The 17,758-nt window shown below is 37.1% G+C and overlaps 1 protein-coding gene across 1 annotated transcript; it reads right to left on the reverse strand.

Moving 5' to 3' along the window:
* Positions 1–1,446: 1,446 nt before the first annotated feature.
* On the reverse strand, positions 1,447–16,281 carry chpfa (chondroitin polymerizing factor a). Its single transcript, XM_066688389.1, has 4 exons — positions 15,830–16,281; positions 11,076–11,640; positions 7,608–7,790; positions 1,447–7,298 (listed from the first exon to the last, which is right to left on the reverse strand). Exons 1-4 carry the CDS (start codon positions 16,126–16,128, stop codon positions 6,036–6,038), a joined length of 2,310 nt encoding a protein of 769 aa, XP_066544486.1. The 5' UTR covers positions 16,129–16,281; the 3' UTR covers positions 1,447–6,035.
* Between the last annotated feature and the right edge of the window lie 1,477 nt (positions 16,282–17,758).

The following is a 17,758-nucleotide window of genomic DNA, read 5'->3' on the forward strand; positions in this document are numbered from 1 at the left end:
AAATAAGTGGAACTGGTAGGAGTGCTTTAACCACAGAAGGCCCAAATACAATTCTCTGAAAACAAGCATCACATGTTCAGATCTAAGATTACAGACTTAATCCATCAGAGGTATCCTTCTGAGGCTGTGGATCAAATGGAAAATTGTCTCCTTGAGCTGCTTCAAAGCCCAGGAGTGATGTTCCCAAAATATACTGAATTCTACTATTAAAAGACTTAATTTAAAAAAAAATCTAATAAAAAGTGTGAGTTTTTTTTCCCTTTTCAGAAAACTGGTTCTTGCGTCTCCATGAATTTATATTTTCCTTTACAATCTGCCATTGTTGTTAAATAAAAATGGGTTGAAAGCACAGGAGATCTTTACAGAAATCTGTGGCCTGGGATGCAAACTAGTTCCATTATTTATTTTTTCATATGAAGTTTATTTCTATTCCAGGCTGTGCCAGAAATATGTCAAGTAATATAAAGTAAGAAAATGTTGTTTGGCAAGGATATTGGAATTGCTTAATTTGTAAAATAAGGATTTAACAGGTAAGTGTGAGAGTTTGGAGATTATTATTTTTTTATCATATATATCATACATATGATGTAATCATTCTTCATCACTGGCAATATCACCAATATAAATATTCATAAATTTGGAAGAAAAAAAAAAAAAAAACACTAAACTACATTTACCATAATTTGCTAATATTTTTAAGGTTAGCAAAATCTACTTTTTCATGCAATGTATTTCAATGAATGCAGACATGGTACATTTATACATTTTGCATTGCTTCAAACAATCCAGCAATGCTCTTCTGCTGACACCTAATGGCAGAAAATAGATCTGCTTCGACAGTTTTAGTTCCCACACACAAACGCATCTTGTACTTTGGAAAGGGAATCGTTTGAATTGGCATCAGGACAAAGGTTTGTTTTAAACACCTCAGAATAACCTCATTTCCTATGCTTAAAAAAATAAACCTACTATAACTATAGACCTAAAGCATTTGGACACTTCAGAGGCCAGAAATTGTGTTAAGCTGATTGTGTTTTTGTTTTAGAAGAAAATATTCTCCTTAATCATTTTTCAGCAGTGCGTTGAATAAAAGAAGCAGGCAAATATTTAATATGTATAAAAATCCTCATCAGTCTTTGACAATCCACTGCTGGATGAAGGTCTCCGAGATGTTTCTACTTCTGTCACTCTACAAGATCTGTTTGCCAGTTTAGACCAGAAATGCTACCGATCTCATTCCCATATCTTATGTGGTCACCTTATTTTTGTCTCTTGCGACCCATTCCGTAGCTTCTTTAATCCATCGCTCATCTGATGGCTTATCATCTCTCATCTCATCTTCTTGCAGTCTGTCAGTAATATACATATGGGTTACTGGTTCCACACATTCTGTTGCCATAAAACATGAATTGTGCTTCGAACAAATTGAGGAAAACAACACACAGCTTATTATTAAATATTGTTTATTGTTTTATAATTACAAAAAATTCACAGTAATTCAGATTCGTACCCCCTCCCCATTTTCTTTTAAACTACTAAAAAAAACTGGACATTGCATTGATGCACAAAATGATCCTGACACAATGCAGAGAAATACACTTTTTGTAGCATTATAGATACACAAACTAATTCAAGTTTTCATTAAGAGTTAAATTATGCTTACAAAAACTGTCCATCTTGCTTATCTTAGCCTTGTCACACCTACATCAATAATTAAACGTCTTAAATAAAACCCAACTGTTAGCACAGTTTGAAGTAAAATGTAGATCTATGTCTAAACTGGAACTCGTAGTAAGCAACTAATTTCAGAAAGGCTCGCCACCACAATAAGGAAGACAATGATATAACATTTACATTTAACATACAAGACTTATTTAGAAACACTGTAACAGGGAAACACTGATCCTCTTAATCTTGTGGGGGAATAAGACTCTCTTTAAGGCACTGAGGTATTGACCACTCCTTCAGCACACTGATCAGTTAGTTAGTCTGCTGTATTTTCCACAATATAATCCATAAAAACCAAGAGGATAACTGCCCAGTACTATTCCAAAGTCTATGAACACACACAAACACATACATACATACATACAGGTTACATATTCTGGTCTTTACATAAAAATCCCTCTCTGTATTTTTGTTTTGTCCCCCCCTCCCCCCCAACAGAATGCTTGAATGGACATTACGGGAGAAACTGAACATCCGATAACCGATAATTATAGAACTAATTAGCAGCAGTCTAAATGAGATTCTAATAACCGCCAGGTTTAATAGTGGAATCATCATGAATGATTTACTTTTCAAAATGCCTGGTCACTAAGCCCAAAAAGTACCATATACAATTCTGCACCCTTCCCAGATAAGTGCAAAAGACAAAGTTGCAATAATACTTTATTACAGGTGTACCATATGGTATACAATGTTGGGATGTTTGCATCAGGATCATTTGTACGCCAAAGTCCCAGTTCACACAAACTAACTGCTGCTTTACATTCTGAAGTATAAAAAAGGTATTGCAGTACATGTGTATACATGTAAAACACTGAACAGTGTCCAGAAAATGAACTGGTATACTACCAAAAAAAAAAAAAAAGAAATACTATTACAAATTCTACTGCAGTGTTAATCGTAAATGTACATATGACTTTAAGCAGATTACAAAATATGGAAACCATATATAGATTTTTTAAAAGTGCCCACAGTGTGACTTTTTATTAGCACCACTCCACATAATGGAGTTCCTACTATTACAGTGTACTTATTTAACACTAATACATTATTAACAATAAAATTGTACTGATTAAAGTTGAACCCTAGGTCTCTACATCCAGAATGTATCTTATGTTTACAATTATTAGACGTATTTTGCTTCTTGCAACAGCATGATCCATTACTAGTCAAAACTATTTAATCTTCACAAAACCAATCTGCAATACTCGCAATTAAAAATGATAACATTTTGGTAATTACTCACAATACTGGAAGTTTTGCACTTTTTTTCCTGCCATAATCTATTGTAAAGTACACAAAGTTGCAATCGTATATTCTTATGAAGTCTTCTCATGCCATACTTTATTAAGATATTGTATGTGTAACAGTATAATATATTAATGTTATCCAGGGCTGAGGTCCAGACTGTGCCAGACAGCTCATCTAACTAAAAATATTTTTACAAACATGGTAACATTATTTTTGCAAAATGGTAAATGTGGCTTCTCTAAGCAATGTGGTTTTAATCACCTCATTGCTGCCAGCTGCGTTTTATACACAGGTGTGATAAACTGGATTAGTTTATTCATTGAATGATATTGAGAGCATTTTAAAATGTCTTTTTGTTTTGTTTTGTTTGTTTTTATATGAAACAATTTAGGTACAGAGTATATGCAAGCTAATTACTGCAGCAATATACAAGTATACATTGTTTCATTTTCTAGGAAAAATGCTTTAAAGCATTACTGACAAAATATGCATATGATTTACTGGACTACAATGTCATTGATCACCATATGTAAGGATCTCAAGGACATAAATGTTATAGATGTTTAGTTGCTGGTCACTCACAGAATGCAGAATATCGTTCAGAAAGTTACAAAAAGATCCCAGTGAGTCAAGTTACAGTACATACCATTTAAATTGGGACAATATATTATTTTAAACAATACTTATGCATTTGATGCTGTGAACGTCTCATGAAAAGTCAGTCACCTATTGCTATATTGATGAAGATATATTGCTATATCCTGATTCTGTCCTGTAGGTATATCATATATCGATGGCAATGGAGTGCTAAATAACTACTACTTCATCTACTCATCTTTCTTGCACTTTCATCTATCTTCCAGATCAGACCATTCATTGTGATTTTGTTTCCATCTCTTTGGAAGACATCCCTGGCTCACTACACAATTCCTATTATATAGGAAAAAAAAAAAAAAAAACGAAACGCTGACAGTATGGCAGCATACTTCTCCAACATAAAATTAAATTGTCTCTTTAAACCAAGACCTATGCAAGTTACATGAGACCCTTTCCTTCAAATTTGACTGTAAAAATATACTTTGCTATGGATTGAAAATAAATATTAATGGAATTTAACTTCTTTGGAATGCATTTCATTCACATTTGCTAGCTGATCAAATTAAGTGTTTAAACCTAAACAAAGACAGCCTTCCCAGAAAGACTACAGCCCATGGTTACATTTTTGACAGATACAGGTTATGGTTGGTAACTGTTTCTTTGTTATTTAGTTTTTGGTAGAATTTAATGTTAATTAGTAGCCAATTGTGGAAAAAAATAATAGTTTTAAGGTCTGCGTTTCCTTGTATGTACAGGCATACCAAGATTTCAAAAATCACAGCATGTTTGAGTAGGGGTTACACAATCCACTCAATGTCAGGGATCTACCGAGCAGATTGGGGGGAAAAAAACATGCGTCATCTCTCTGGATTAAATTAAATATTTAAACAACCACTTTAAGTATTTTCTCTGCTATTACCAGTGAAAGAGTGTTCACCACAACATATGGGGAAAAAACAAACAAAACTGTTTAAAAAAAAATCCATCTTGGAAGTAAAATCTGTTTCATTAAATTAAGATTGGGAGCCAAATAATGTGAGATTGTTTGCCCAGGGACTGTTGATAAAGTCGGTGTACCCATCACTTAACTGATAAGTTCAGAGAAATATCATGAAAAGCAGAGCTGTGAAAGATAATTTCCACACATTTAATTCCTGAAACTCTGTGTTCAAGGATGTGAAAAAAACATTATAATAATGACAGGTTCTTGGTTTATGTCAGGAAACCTTAGTAATGCTTTCTGAATTTGTTCCAACTCAATAGTCAAGACCACTAAGTTGGAATTGTATCTTGTAATTTGTTTCCTAGAGTAGAACTGTCTGCTCTTTTAAATAAGTGTAGTGAAAAGGCAAGTCCCATTTATACATTCAAAAACAATATTGGTTACGTTAGGTTGGAAATTCTATGAAGATACACCTGTCAATTTGCCACTGTTCCAGCTTTGGCAATATGGGATGGGTTTGTGTCTCAAAAGGGAAGAAAGCGGTCTAGACATTTTTATTTGAACACTACTAACCTCAAACTGCACATACCGATACCTCCCATTATACTTCCAAGAATTAACAGGTCAGTGCCCGTGTGGGTTTAAATTAACTAAAAAGCAGCACTCCTTAAAGTAAACATTTACAGGTGCAAACCACAAAATGTAAAAGAACAAAGAAAAATGAACTACAGCTGTAAATGTTAAAAGAATAGAAACAAAACATTTAACTTCCATTATTGCACAAGACAATAATGAAAGCAAGTCAATTAAATACATATTGGAAAAGAAATATATAAATACATGTATTCAATAAACAGCATATTGAATAAAATTGGTGTCCTCAAATATTGGCAACACGTTTTAACTTCTGTCTTCCAACATAAATATTCCTGCTTTCTCTTTGCTTTCACGGTGCTGACCAATCAAATTATACCAAGGGGAAAACAAGCCATCAGAATAAATTTGCAATTCACAGGCACCAGTATTTAAGTCTGCCTCTTTAGAGATTATAAAAACAGACGCCAGCATCTTGCACCCAATTGCTTAAAAGGTAGCTGCAATAGACTCTAACTTGCCCTCATACTGTTCTGTCCTGTCACTGTGCCCACCACATAAGATAACAGTAAAAGAAAAGGGTGGGAAGGATTAGATTAGGATTTTGCAGCCAAAAGATAAAAAAGGAAAATAAGACCTTACAAAGACCAGAAGTTTCCCCTTCAGAAAATAAGACACTGGAAAGCAACTAAAAGCAAAAAAAAAAAAAAATCATGCATAAAACAAAAGATTTGGCGAGGAAATGTGCAGCAAGACGGCTGTTGCACTTTTTGTTTTTTGATACAGGAAAAAAAAAAAATGTTTTCATGCAAATGGAATATTCTTCTGGAATGTACAGTATTGTAAACTTTTAATCGAGAAAAACAAATATGATTATTTGTTTCAAGGAAAAATCCTAGATCTTTCCGTTTTTGGTATTTGGTCAAGTACTGTTCCCCTGCTCTTGCTCAAATAATAGCATGGCCAGCTGGGACCGCGATCCAAGGCCCTCAAGGTTGCTTTGAACACACCTGTGATAGATCTCCTCACTTAGTCGAGGGTTACACACCCTGTGCCGATACTTCTGGTGCAACGCAGGCTCCACTGCTCGGAACACGTGGAGGTTAGAGTACTTTATGAACATGTCGTAGATGTCGAGGGTTTCCAGGATCTCCTCATTCTCCTGAACATCAGCCGACATCTTGGTTCTGGCGGTCATGTAGTCGGAATTATAGAAGCAAGCCTCGTCAAAGACACTTCGGTCAAAGTGGCCGGCATCTTTGATCAAGTCAATTTTGGCTGGAATTGGCTGGTTGTGATATGCAACATCAGGATTGAAGTCTTGGAAATGGATGGGGAAAAATACCTGCCAGTTGTTAATGGTGTTCATCCTACAGCGGTTGAGAAACTCGGAATTGACATTAGTGTTGACGTTGGCCACAAAGAACAGAGTGTCGACGGGATGTTTCTTCGAGATGATGTCCATTATCTTCATCTGGGATGGAGCTTCAGTCTTTACACTGATCCATGGGATTTTGGTCGCAGGGTACTGGCGCTCATAGGTATTGATCTTGGCTTTGACATTCGCAAAAATGTCATTTTGACTGACCTGCTGAGCCTCAAGAGGGTCGTAGATGAACAAAAAAGACAGAACCGAATTCTCGCTCGTCTCAAAGCAGTTTGCTGCGTATACCTCCAGAAAGTTGTTGACATAGTCACGGTCATGGGTAGTTATAGGCAGGATTATGTTAACTCTGGTAGCTTCTGTGACGTAAGGCATGGGTATGATCTCAATCTCACTCAGAGGCCGAACCAGGTAAACTCGTTTAGTAATGGAACGGCTCCTTCCTTTCTGATTGACAACCTCCAGCTGAAGGTCGAGCGTGTACTCCATGCCCCGCGTTGGATCGAAGCGCCTGTAGCCATTGACGAGCTGCTGTTTCTTCAGATGGAGAACTGGCTTATATTTCTTGTTAAGTTCTCCCATGGCAGTTTCAATAACATCAATGACATCTGCTTTATCAATCCCGTGTAGCTCACATTTTGGGGACCCATCATTACATGAGTAGACCTGATCTTCAGTGAAATAATCCCACCGGAGAACTTCAAAACGCGTTTTTGGTTCAAATGGTGGACTGATCCCAATAGGCCACAGAGAGCTTCGATTGCCTTCCGCAGCAACTTCACTGATATTTTTTATTTCTGCCTGTGGGGGAAAAAAGACAAGTGACAGCTGTGTTCAGATGGACTGTGCCTTAGAACAAGAAGGTTCATAATGATAAAAAGATCAATTATATTATTCTGAAAGGTCATATGTGAATTGTCAGAGGAATGTTAATTACTACTGAGGTCATACATACCCTTTAATCAAATGTAAGGACAAAAGGCAGCTTTGTGCTTAAAATGTCAGATAATACTGGAATGCCAAGGTACTGTATATACAAATTTTAACTTCAAATGTAGCTAAATATGTAATGTTGGCTTGTTTAACACTTAACTGTGTTTTTAAGCTTACCTGTAATGTTTCAATCTCTGCATAGGTCCTCTGAAGTTCAATTTCAGTGAAGTGTTTATGCAGTCTGTACATCTGTGCTGGATCAGAGACGGGGTGAACAGTGAAGGCGTTCTTAAAGCGAGCATCTTCTTCCTTACTGGGATCAGAGTTTTTTCCCATTTCAAAGCGATGGTAGCGGAGTCCCTGGGGAAGGGCCAAGGACGCGATTAATGTAACATCAAAATAAATGTCCTATAGAAGAATTACTGATGTAAAGCTAATGAGTAAGAAGCTAGTAATTGGCCAAATCCAATCCAGATCTCTATTCAATGTAAACATATTCACCCGAGTGAATCCTCTAATGGGGAGATTGTCCAGGGACCTGTTTTTAAAATGTGGATAATAGAGATTCATGTTTTTAATCCAGCTTACTTTTTAATACATACATACTTAATTTGTGTATGTTATTTTAATAAAATGTCTATCATCTAGCAGACATGGCTAAATTTAGCAGCAGCTTATAAAAATATTACTTTAATCCATTTTAAAGTAAAACCATTCAGTAAGTCTGGAATCCAGATCACTATTGTCCACAATAAAAGTTGTGTATAACTGGCTCTTTGGAATTAGGCAGATTTATAATTCTCGCAGAGTTAGAAATCCGATACTGAATCGTGATCGTAACCTCACACTACATGAATGCCTGAACAGAATATCAAAGGTATAGGACCTATCAAGTCTGACCAGCCCCTTCAAAAAGGGGGTGTTTCTTAGTAAATATGTACTATTAGGTTTAAATATTTGGTCTGATTTCATACATGACCTACATCTTCCAGTTTAAGAGAATATGAGCAAAAATCTAAATGTTGAGATGGGAATGACTATATTTTGGTGCATTTGACATGGAATGATTGTTCTCAAGAATGAAAAACATTTCTTTTCTAAATAAACCAGCCTCTTGGAAAGTAAACTCATGCAAAGAGAGCAATAAGTCCTTACCCTATGAAGCAGTTTAGTTAGTCTAAATAGTTATTGTATTTCCTCTACAATGGTGTAATAACTGGCCAATAAATGCCTGAAAACCCCCCAGCTGTGGTAGAAACCCCCTGCAGGTATTCCTCATTGCTGTTCATATTACATGATAAGTAGAAGTCATTAAAGTAATTATCTACTCATTCTACTAAAATGCACCTCTAGCTAAATTAATTCCCACTGGAACACAGTTTACAGCATTATTTCATTTTCCCCTGTCTTTGTCAGCTTTAATCGGTTTTTTTTAAACTAAGAATGATCTGGGTGGACACATGAACACCACATTTATTTTTATTTTTGATAAGCATAGCAAAGGTGAAAATGTGTATTCTATTTAAATTGTACATGATTTAAAAATATATGGTTAGATAAAAAGTGAAATGTTTACTGCAGTTAAATAGATTTATTTTTGGCTATATTCTTATGAACATGAATTTCAGTCGTGCTGTGGCGATGCTAGGCTGACTGAATGGAAGCATTAAAAGTGGAAAGTAAAAAAACGCCCCCAACCTCCAGCCTCTCAGCTATCAAGATACATCACATAGCTTATTCATATCACCCAACAAGAGTTAATTAGCAGACGTCACTCGACAATCCTTTTTGAACCACATTTAAACAGTCTGTTTGTTCATCAGTGATACTCTCTAAATATTTACTTTGGAAATATTTGGTTTTTAAAAGACTAGTCTTGCAATCTTGAAGTGACACTGCAGAGACACCAGGGTGAAGTGAATTAGATAAGTGGGCTCCCGAGACACTCGGAGAAGTGAAGCCAATCAATGAATGGCTCAAACTCAACTCAACTCAAACTACTTCACTAAGATGCCAGGGAATGTTGTAGGGCATTTACCACATTTTACCCCACAAAAATATTTTTTATCCATTTTGAAAAGGTACTACAACAGTTAATTTTGGTGCAAATACATTTTGGCAAATGTGCTTAATCGTTATAAAGAGAACTGCGTTACAACTTTTAAAAGAAGTCTGCTGAAGATCTGAAGTTCCAGCTGGCGTCACCAATCTGTACTGGGCCTCAGCTATCAATATCACCTCAGACTGCTGACAGATGATCCCCCTGGTTGAGACTTGAGGCCTTCTTGTAGCTTTACAGGGCTTTATTGACTCACTAAAAGCCCTCTGGAGAGCAGAGCCTAGTAAACAGGGCCTGTGTGTGCACGTACCACAGGGGTGAGCCTGTATTATAACCCTCACCAGCTTCTAACTTAAATGTGTTTTGCAAAACTAAAAAGGACACGAGGTTCTGTTGAGTCATAATTTATTTAGTAGGTTCGCATGAAGAGTGCGAGACTTTCTAAAATGGCAACGTTTCCCAGCCCCCACAGGCCTGCGTGATGTGGGAACGGTGAAATAAGGCCCTGTGTTCATGTTTAGGTAATGGCTCGAGTAACTTGGTTTCCTGCTGAAACTGGAGACCACAGGCAAGAAAATAGGAGTTTGTTGTAAGGAAAAGAAAACTAACATTAAACAGATTACATTATTAATTCACTGTTTTGGAGTGCGCACTTTTTTCCTGACTGTCTTTTTATGGATTGGATATTGCTTCAAAAGTAATTAACCATTTGTACTCATTTTTAATTGACTAAAACTAGCATAACAACCAATGAGGGTTCATGAACATGATCAAACCCTTAGGCGCATGAGAATACGAATGGCAAATACATTGTCTGAGACTAGCCTGCAAAGGAAAGGGAGAAAAGTCTTCAGGAGACTTCCAATTGTATTGTGCATCAAATTGTACTGAAACATCAATTGAACTAGGGTTACTATTGTGCATTTAGGTCAGCTTTCACAGGTTGAGTTTCTATGGTAGACCACACTTGAGTGTTTTCAGTTCTGGTATCTGGCCTTGACATGTGATACACACTTATTAGCAACCACAGAGAGAGCTGCTTACCTCAGGGCTTAGGAAGAAGCCCCAAGGCTTTTAAAGACAACAGAGAGAACAGCGAAGGTCTTGACTGGTTAATTTAGTAAAGTGGATTAAATACAAACAATTGCAGTTTGTGCTCGGGGTAAGTTAAATATAAAAGATAATTAAAATAGTTCCAACTGTATTGTGACTTTGAAAAGGTACACCATCTGTGTTAGGGGACACCATGTGTGTGTAAATAGCATCTGTGCCTTCAGGAAGAAATTAACAAAGTGATGGAGGGAGAGAGTGCATGCACTGCAAATACATGGTCATTTAGACAAGGTCCTTGTTACGTTGCGGATGTCTGAACAGAACAGCCTAAAGCAATTCAAACTCACAAGGATTACACTAAACACACACTTTTCCAACTATTGCATTGTTGTGCTTGAAGGGAGGTCTCCTTAAAATCTATATAGGGAAATCAGGGTTACACTGAGGGGTGCATCTTCTCAGCGATACTCAGGGAGCATTCCCGATCCACGACCCAATGGCAAAAAGTTAAGATACAATGAAAAATAACTTACCTCATGCTCATCTACACAGTTCACTTTGGCATAATCAATGATGCACCTGCCCAGCCACTCATCCGGCCTGGCACTGAGGATGTCATTGCGGCAATTCTCCAAATAGGCCTGCAGTTTCAAAAGCAAAGTCCGGGATAGAAGGTATCCAAACCCACCATAGCAGTATCTCCCCTCTGTCTCTCCTCCAATGAACTCTTCTGGGCTGCCCATATACAAATCTGTATCAATGCTCAGGTGCCCTACGAACGATTTGATGCGATCTGCCTCAGTGTAGGTGTCGTCTTGGACAAAGTAAAACCAGTCGTATTCGTTGATGTAATGCTCTAGAACATATTTAATGGTCTGGAACATGTTCCAGATGCGTCTCTCATCGCCGTGGGCCACGACCATCATTCCATGGGGGAGTTTTCGGTTGCGCATCCCTGTGAAGTAGACAACATTGTCCAGGTGGTGGCTGATGGTCCTGTTGACTGCGACAGCTAGGGTATTAAGTGTATTTTTGGACGTCAGAACCCCCACAAAAAGACGTTCCCGCATTCCAAGTTCTGTACTGATGTACTTTGCCCTGAAAATGAAAACATACACTAATGAGTTCATTCAACACACAAGGCTGGTTTTCAATTTACAATTTTCTAAAAACAAAAAAAAATGATACATACAGGACCATAACCAAAGGGAATTAGAGACTATGGGAAAAGTACTATACAAACACTAAACAACGAAAGATCATGAACGGCAAACTAAATGATGTTGTTTGCTGCCGTAATTACTAGCTAAAACACCAAGCACATAAACAACATTCATCTTCTGCATGTTCGGACAGATACACTCTGCTTTATAGCAGGCCAGTCCTCTGCCTTTCTGCATATGCTGTTTATGGACATAAAAAAAACTAATCATCTTCTTGTTTTGTTGTGCGTTCTGTTTAGGACCTGCTTTTGAAAGGGCAGATATTACTACGATAAGATCTTGTTAAGCACCACCTGCTGACTTCAGCTGCCAGGCTAATGTAGTGCTCCAAAGAGGACAATGACTCGAGACAGACCTGTACATCAACATCACATCAAACTTGTACTTGGATACCAATTCCTGTTTTAAGGGACACATGCAGAAATCAAGGAAATTAGAGGTTGGGGATTAATTACTCCAATGATTTTAATAATTAATGCAAAAATACCCAATACACTCATCTCCTCTACTGGTCTATGAGAAACAACTTTAACTTATATGAACAAATCTCTAATATTGACTATTCTGTTTTGACCGCTTATTTTACAGCTGCTTGAAATTTAACTCACCATTTAATTTAATTGGCAATTGTTATAACTTCCTATGAATGCTCTAATGTGTAATTTAGATGCTAATGCACTGCAATCACAGTTACATTCCAATCTCTCTGTACCCCTGTGCTTTTCAAAAGCTTTCTATTTCAATTCAATAAGTATAAATGAAATGCTACAAATGCCAGGTCTGCACTAGTGTATAGAATTTAAACAAAACTTTTGTAACCAGGAAACAATGATATATGTGGGAATGCTATGAATTTGCAGTTGCCTTCAACCTAATCTATACTATGGGGGAGAAATGTTTGTGCATTAATGGTTGAAACATTAACAAGCATAACTACTACACATTGTGTTTTAAAAGCAACAGAAAGTTGGAGAAATTACCATTTTGAATTCTACCTTGGGACTCATCCCTGCCACCTACTAAGTAGCTGTGAGGCCTTCTATAAAATCTGGCTTAGTTACTGTCTTTGTTATTCAAACAGCTGTTACTAACACTCCCAAACCAACCCCTAAAGTGTTCAGAAACAATTAAAGGAAGTCTGAATTAATTTCTACAAACAAAGATATTTTGATACTTTAACTACCTAAAGAACAGTAATAAATGATTTAGGAGTGGAGGGGCAGATGTAGCCAACTGAATTCTGTACTTGAAAGTGACAAACTCGGTTGTTTTCAGTTATGGAGGGGTAAACTATGGCCCAGTGATTTATTAATTATTACTCAGGTGTGCTGTACATATCACACAGTTGAACACACATTTCCAAGATTTGTCTTATAACCAATAATTTGGTTAAATGTGCATTTAGCATGAAATGTGTTGCAAAATCAGAAAACAGTGTATTACACAATGGTTAAGTCACATTGCAATGCTTGATTATGCACAAATATTTCCTTCCTTACACACACTATCAGTCATGCATAGAAGAAGCTTGTCAAGTCCTTAAAAATAATACTATTTAGTCAGTGTATTGTTCTCTAAGTGTCCTATTGATTTGGATGAATACTTTTACAAACAATACAAAGAATTTGCATTCAATCCATTTACCCCTTCCTTCCCACTTACTGTGTAAAGATAGGAAAAAAAACATTGTAACTGGATATTTACACTGCCAACATCTCCAAGCCTAAAAGTGGAATTTACCGATTTTATGTAAAGATACGCACAGCATATAATAAAATAAGGGCTGATCATACCAGTTGCCATAGTAAAAAATTATGTTGGTTTGTGCTACATTTTCACATTTCAATACTAACCATTTTTGTGGGATCAAATTTTATTCTGGAGCTTAAATCTCTTATCAAACACAATATTAGTCCTGAAAGAATTTGAGATGTACAAGATACCCAGAGACATTGAGGGTTCAAACAGCAATTTTCTTATGTTCAAATAATTAACAGTAAGAATGCAGCACCATTATACACCACGTTAAACCACTTTTGGCATGAATTATTCACAATTTGAAGAGGCACCCAGGACCATTTCATATTAATTGCATTTGACCTGGACAACAGTGAATTTCAAACTACTAATAGTGAATTAAAACAGTAACCTTAAATGAATATACACTGGTTAGGTTCTTAATATAATTCAATATGAAAATGCAGACTAATCATTTTAGACCTTTTACAACTGTGGCGTCATTAATATTTGATATCATTAAGTGCGTTATGCTACTAACCTTTAAAGAAAGCATCGATCATTTTCCAAGGTCTTGTGAAAATCAATTCTGTTCTCTCGCTGTTCACATTTAATTCAGTGTTAATAAGTTCACCCATAACATTTAAAAAGGTCATTAATGGTTTCAGCATTTTTTTTCCCATCAGAAATGTACACTGTTCCTGTGGTTTGTAATTGATGTACAGAAAAGCTTTGAACTTCTCCACTAAAATGCACCTTGCTCAAATCTGCAAACCCTTGAACACTTTTTTCCTTTTCCTTTTTATAATGGGCAGACACACCTTCTTGAAAATGTGATCAATTATAAACAAGTTTATAATACTTTTCTACATTCACTGCCTGAAAACATAGTTAACATATATTTTGCAGTGTTGTGCAGCCACATAGTGACCGATCAGAGACCACATTCCTCAGTTCCTGTTTTATACTGTGTCCAAGCTAGCGTCAGACAAATATCTGGGACAGAAAAGGGAACTCTAATGAACTCCTTTAGACCGCACAGACACCTTTTTTCCATTCTGAAGTCTACAACAGTCTCACAAACAACGCAAACAGTAACTTCTCTATGCATGTCAAATGGCAGAAGAGCTTTATTTATATAGAGAATCAACCACTTTCATTACGCTCACCCCACTAGGTATCTGACAAGGATTATCTACAGTTCGTTTCTACAGGATGTCACAGAATATTAAACATTCCCATTAAGATCTATAATGTTTAAGCTGGAAAACAAAACATGTAGGTGTACTTGTAAATTAGCTGATATGCCCTTTCTAATTTACAAAATCCACAACAGCTGTATCTCTGTAACCTTGATGGGGTGTCTGCTGGGTCAAATGCTGCACAATGCTTTTAAGGATTCAGCAGCCATTTAAAGAATAGCCTAGATGTCTGATCTGTTTAGTCTCTTAAATCAGTCTCATGGTGATATAATAAACAAGGCCTTCTTCGATTTCAAACAGCAGCTGAACCTTTGGTTTTAAATATATCTGAATGAATCCACAAGTTTCCCTTCATTTAGACTTTCCTTTAAACCATAATCTTATCAGTGCTGAATGAATAATTACATAAATAAATAAATGAACAGTAGGCTACTACACTTTCGTCATAAAAGATTTGATTTAAAAGTGTCCAAGTAATAAGATCCATAACGTCTCCATAATGCGCCTGTTTGAAACTTGATCTGCTTGTTAGTCACAGTACTTTTTTTAAAGAATAAAACTGCAGTGTAGGTTTTACCAGAATGGGCAGATTCCTGTCTGCATTTTTTCAAAACACACAATTTAGCAGACGCCCTCTGAAAGGGCAAGGACGAGCCACAAACTTTTATAAAAGCGTGTATATAAATCATACTATCTGAATGCCTAATCAAATGCCATCTTGCAAGCGATCTTAATCAAGAATGAGTTTAAAGAAACCATCACAGACTTTGGACAATTGCAATGATTGATCTACACACACCTACAATGTTAAAGGTGACCAAACATCACAAATCTGCTTATTTATACATATATATATATATATATATAAAGTAAACCCCTTCAAATAATCTAACACTGAAACACTGTATGAGCCTGAAACACTGTATACATCCACCACAGGGCTACACTGGGCTGTAATTAAAGGTGGATATAAATAAATAAGCAAACAAACAAACTGAATGGTCTTTTAAATGGCTGGGTCTAAGAGTGCAGGACATTAAAGGAAATAAACCAGTCTGAGCTCAGATGCACAATAATAGACAGCAGTAAAACACACAGCCCTATTCAACGTGCACGGCTCCTTACCTGAAGAACTTCTTGGGGGTGGTCTGCTGCTCTACCTGCTTATAGGGCACAATCTTGGGCTCAAAATCCTCCGAAGCATCCCCGTTCTCCGTGGTGCCAGCGGGGAGAGAGTTGGGCTTCCGTGCCCCCTTCAGCTGCCCCTCCTCGGTCAACACATCTCCGTCGTCCCCTTCTCCGGCGGCGCCGCACGGCTCCTCGACCCAGTTCACACTGAGCAAACTCAGGGTAAAGCCCAGCGAGATGCCAATAACGACCGGGCCGATCGGCCTGAGCAGAGAAATGAACATTGAAAACCTCATCGTGTCCCCCCGGCTGTGCACAGTAATTCTGCACAGTTTCTGGTTGCTTCACACGTGGGTTGCCTGCGCCAGAAATAAAAAGACAAACGCCGCTGTGAGAAAGGTGTCTTTGAAGCCGCTCCCAGTGGCCCACGGCGGACAGTCTGCCTCACATTTATGGTTACACTGTTACGTGTCACCCCGCGGAGCTCCGCCCACTCCAGCCCAGCGTCAGCAAGGCAGAGCCGGGCCGAGCGGACACCCTTTCTGCGCCGCCGCAGAGGCGCTGCTCCCGGACAGCGTGTTTTCAATATTAAAGTAAGCAAAACGACCCCAAAAAAGTAACTTAACCTGACTTACAGGCCTCTCCAGCCTCTTATTATCGTCGCTCACCAGAGGGCGAGCTGTGACCACTGCAGTGCTGTCGTGGTATCATTTGAATATATCAGAAAAGTTTAAAACCCCAAAAGATCAAAGTAAGTCTCTTACATCCTTATATCTCTTAGTGTTGCAAACTCTGACAAAGGGAGCTGACAGAAATCTGGTGCATGGTTCCCCTTTGCCTAACCACTGTAATATGTATTGTTTTTTTTTGGGGGGGGGAAAGCTTCAGGTAAACATGACAGCATATATGAAAAAAAGTCCCATATGAATCTGTAGTGTTCCTGATGATCCCTGACATTTATATATTCTGTATATGAAAATGCATGCAAGATAGTTTTTTCCATTTGGTTACTTCAGCCGTTTCATGAAATATGTCTGGTGCAATGTGTGACAAAATTAGTAACTAGGCAGATTTGGCTATTGGGAAAATGACAGCGAAATAACCTGAACAAGAACAACAAATACCCATCTATATGAGCTAACAAAATAGGAAACAACTAGCGGGAAGAGATTATATATTTCATTCATATAAATATGTGCATTTATGTTTGTGTAATTCATCTGTAGAGGTGAATATATTTATGTTTGTTAAGAGCATGGATCTGAAGCATCATTCTGAATTTTAACCCAATTCAGCAAATAGATCCATGTCCTCAACAGAAAAAATGCACATCTGGTTATCATTATCAAAAGGTCAAAGAAGCAGCCTTTTTTTTTTCTTTTCTTGTCTTGGCCAAGCAAGATTGAACAACACTTGAGGAAAAAAACAAAAACAAAAAACATATACATAGATAAGAACTGATTTTCCCCTTGGTAATTTGTGACTATATTAGTTGAACATATCCTGTCTGAATTAACATTTAAAGTTTAATGTACCATAAATCATCAAAGTGAACTGCTGGTAAAACTCCAAGACTCCAAGGCTTGAAATCCCTGTACAGTTATTACACCTGACCTAGAACTGAATCTATACATCAAGCAGACACTAATTTTCACCAACTTTTTACAGTGGTAATGAAACCATTAATCTTTCTTAGATTTAGCAAATACATTTTTTTTTCTTTTTTTGATGTTCCCCCACCGGCTCTCTGGTGTCAGCAGCAGGTATTTACTTAATAGATAGCTACTTTTGTTATTTGAGAAACAGCTATTCCATTTCATTTTGAACATCTCATTTGTTTTAACAGAAACAAATGCACTGATATAGGATGTAAGTTGTGCTCAAAAAGCATTTGCAAATGAGCACTTACACTGTGCATATGCTTCT

Source organism: Amia ocellicauda, chromosome 16, assembly GCF_036373705.1.
Source record: "Amia ocellicauda isolate fAmiCal2 chromosome 16, fAmiCal2.hap1, whole genome shotgun sequence".
Lineage (NCBI taxonomy): Eukaryota > Metazoa > Chordata > Actinopteri > Amiiformes > Amiidae > Amia > Amia ocellicauda.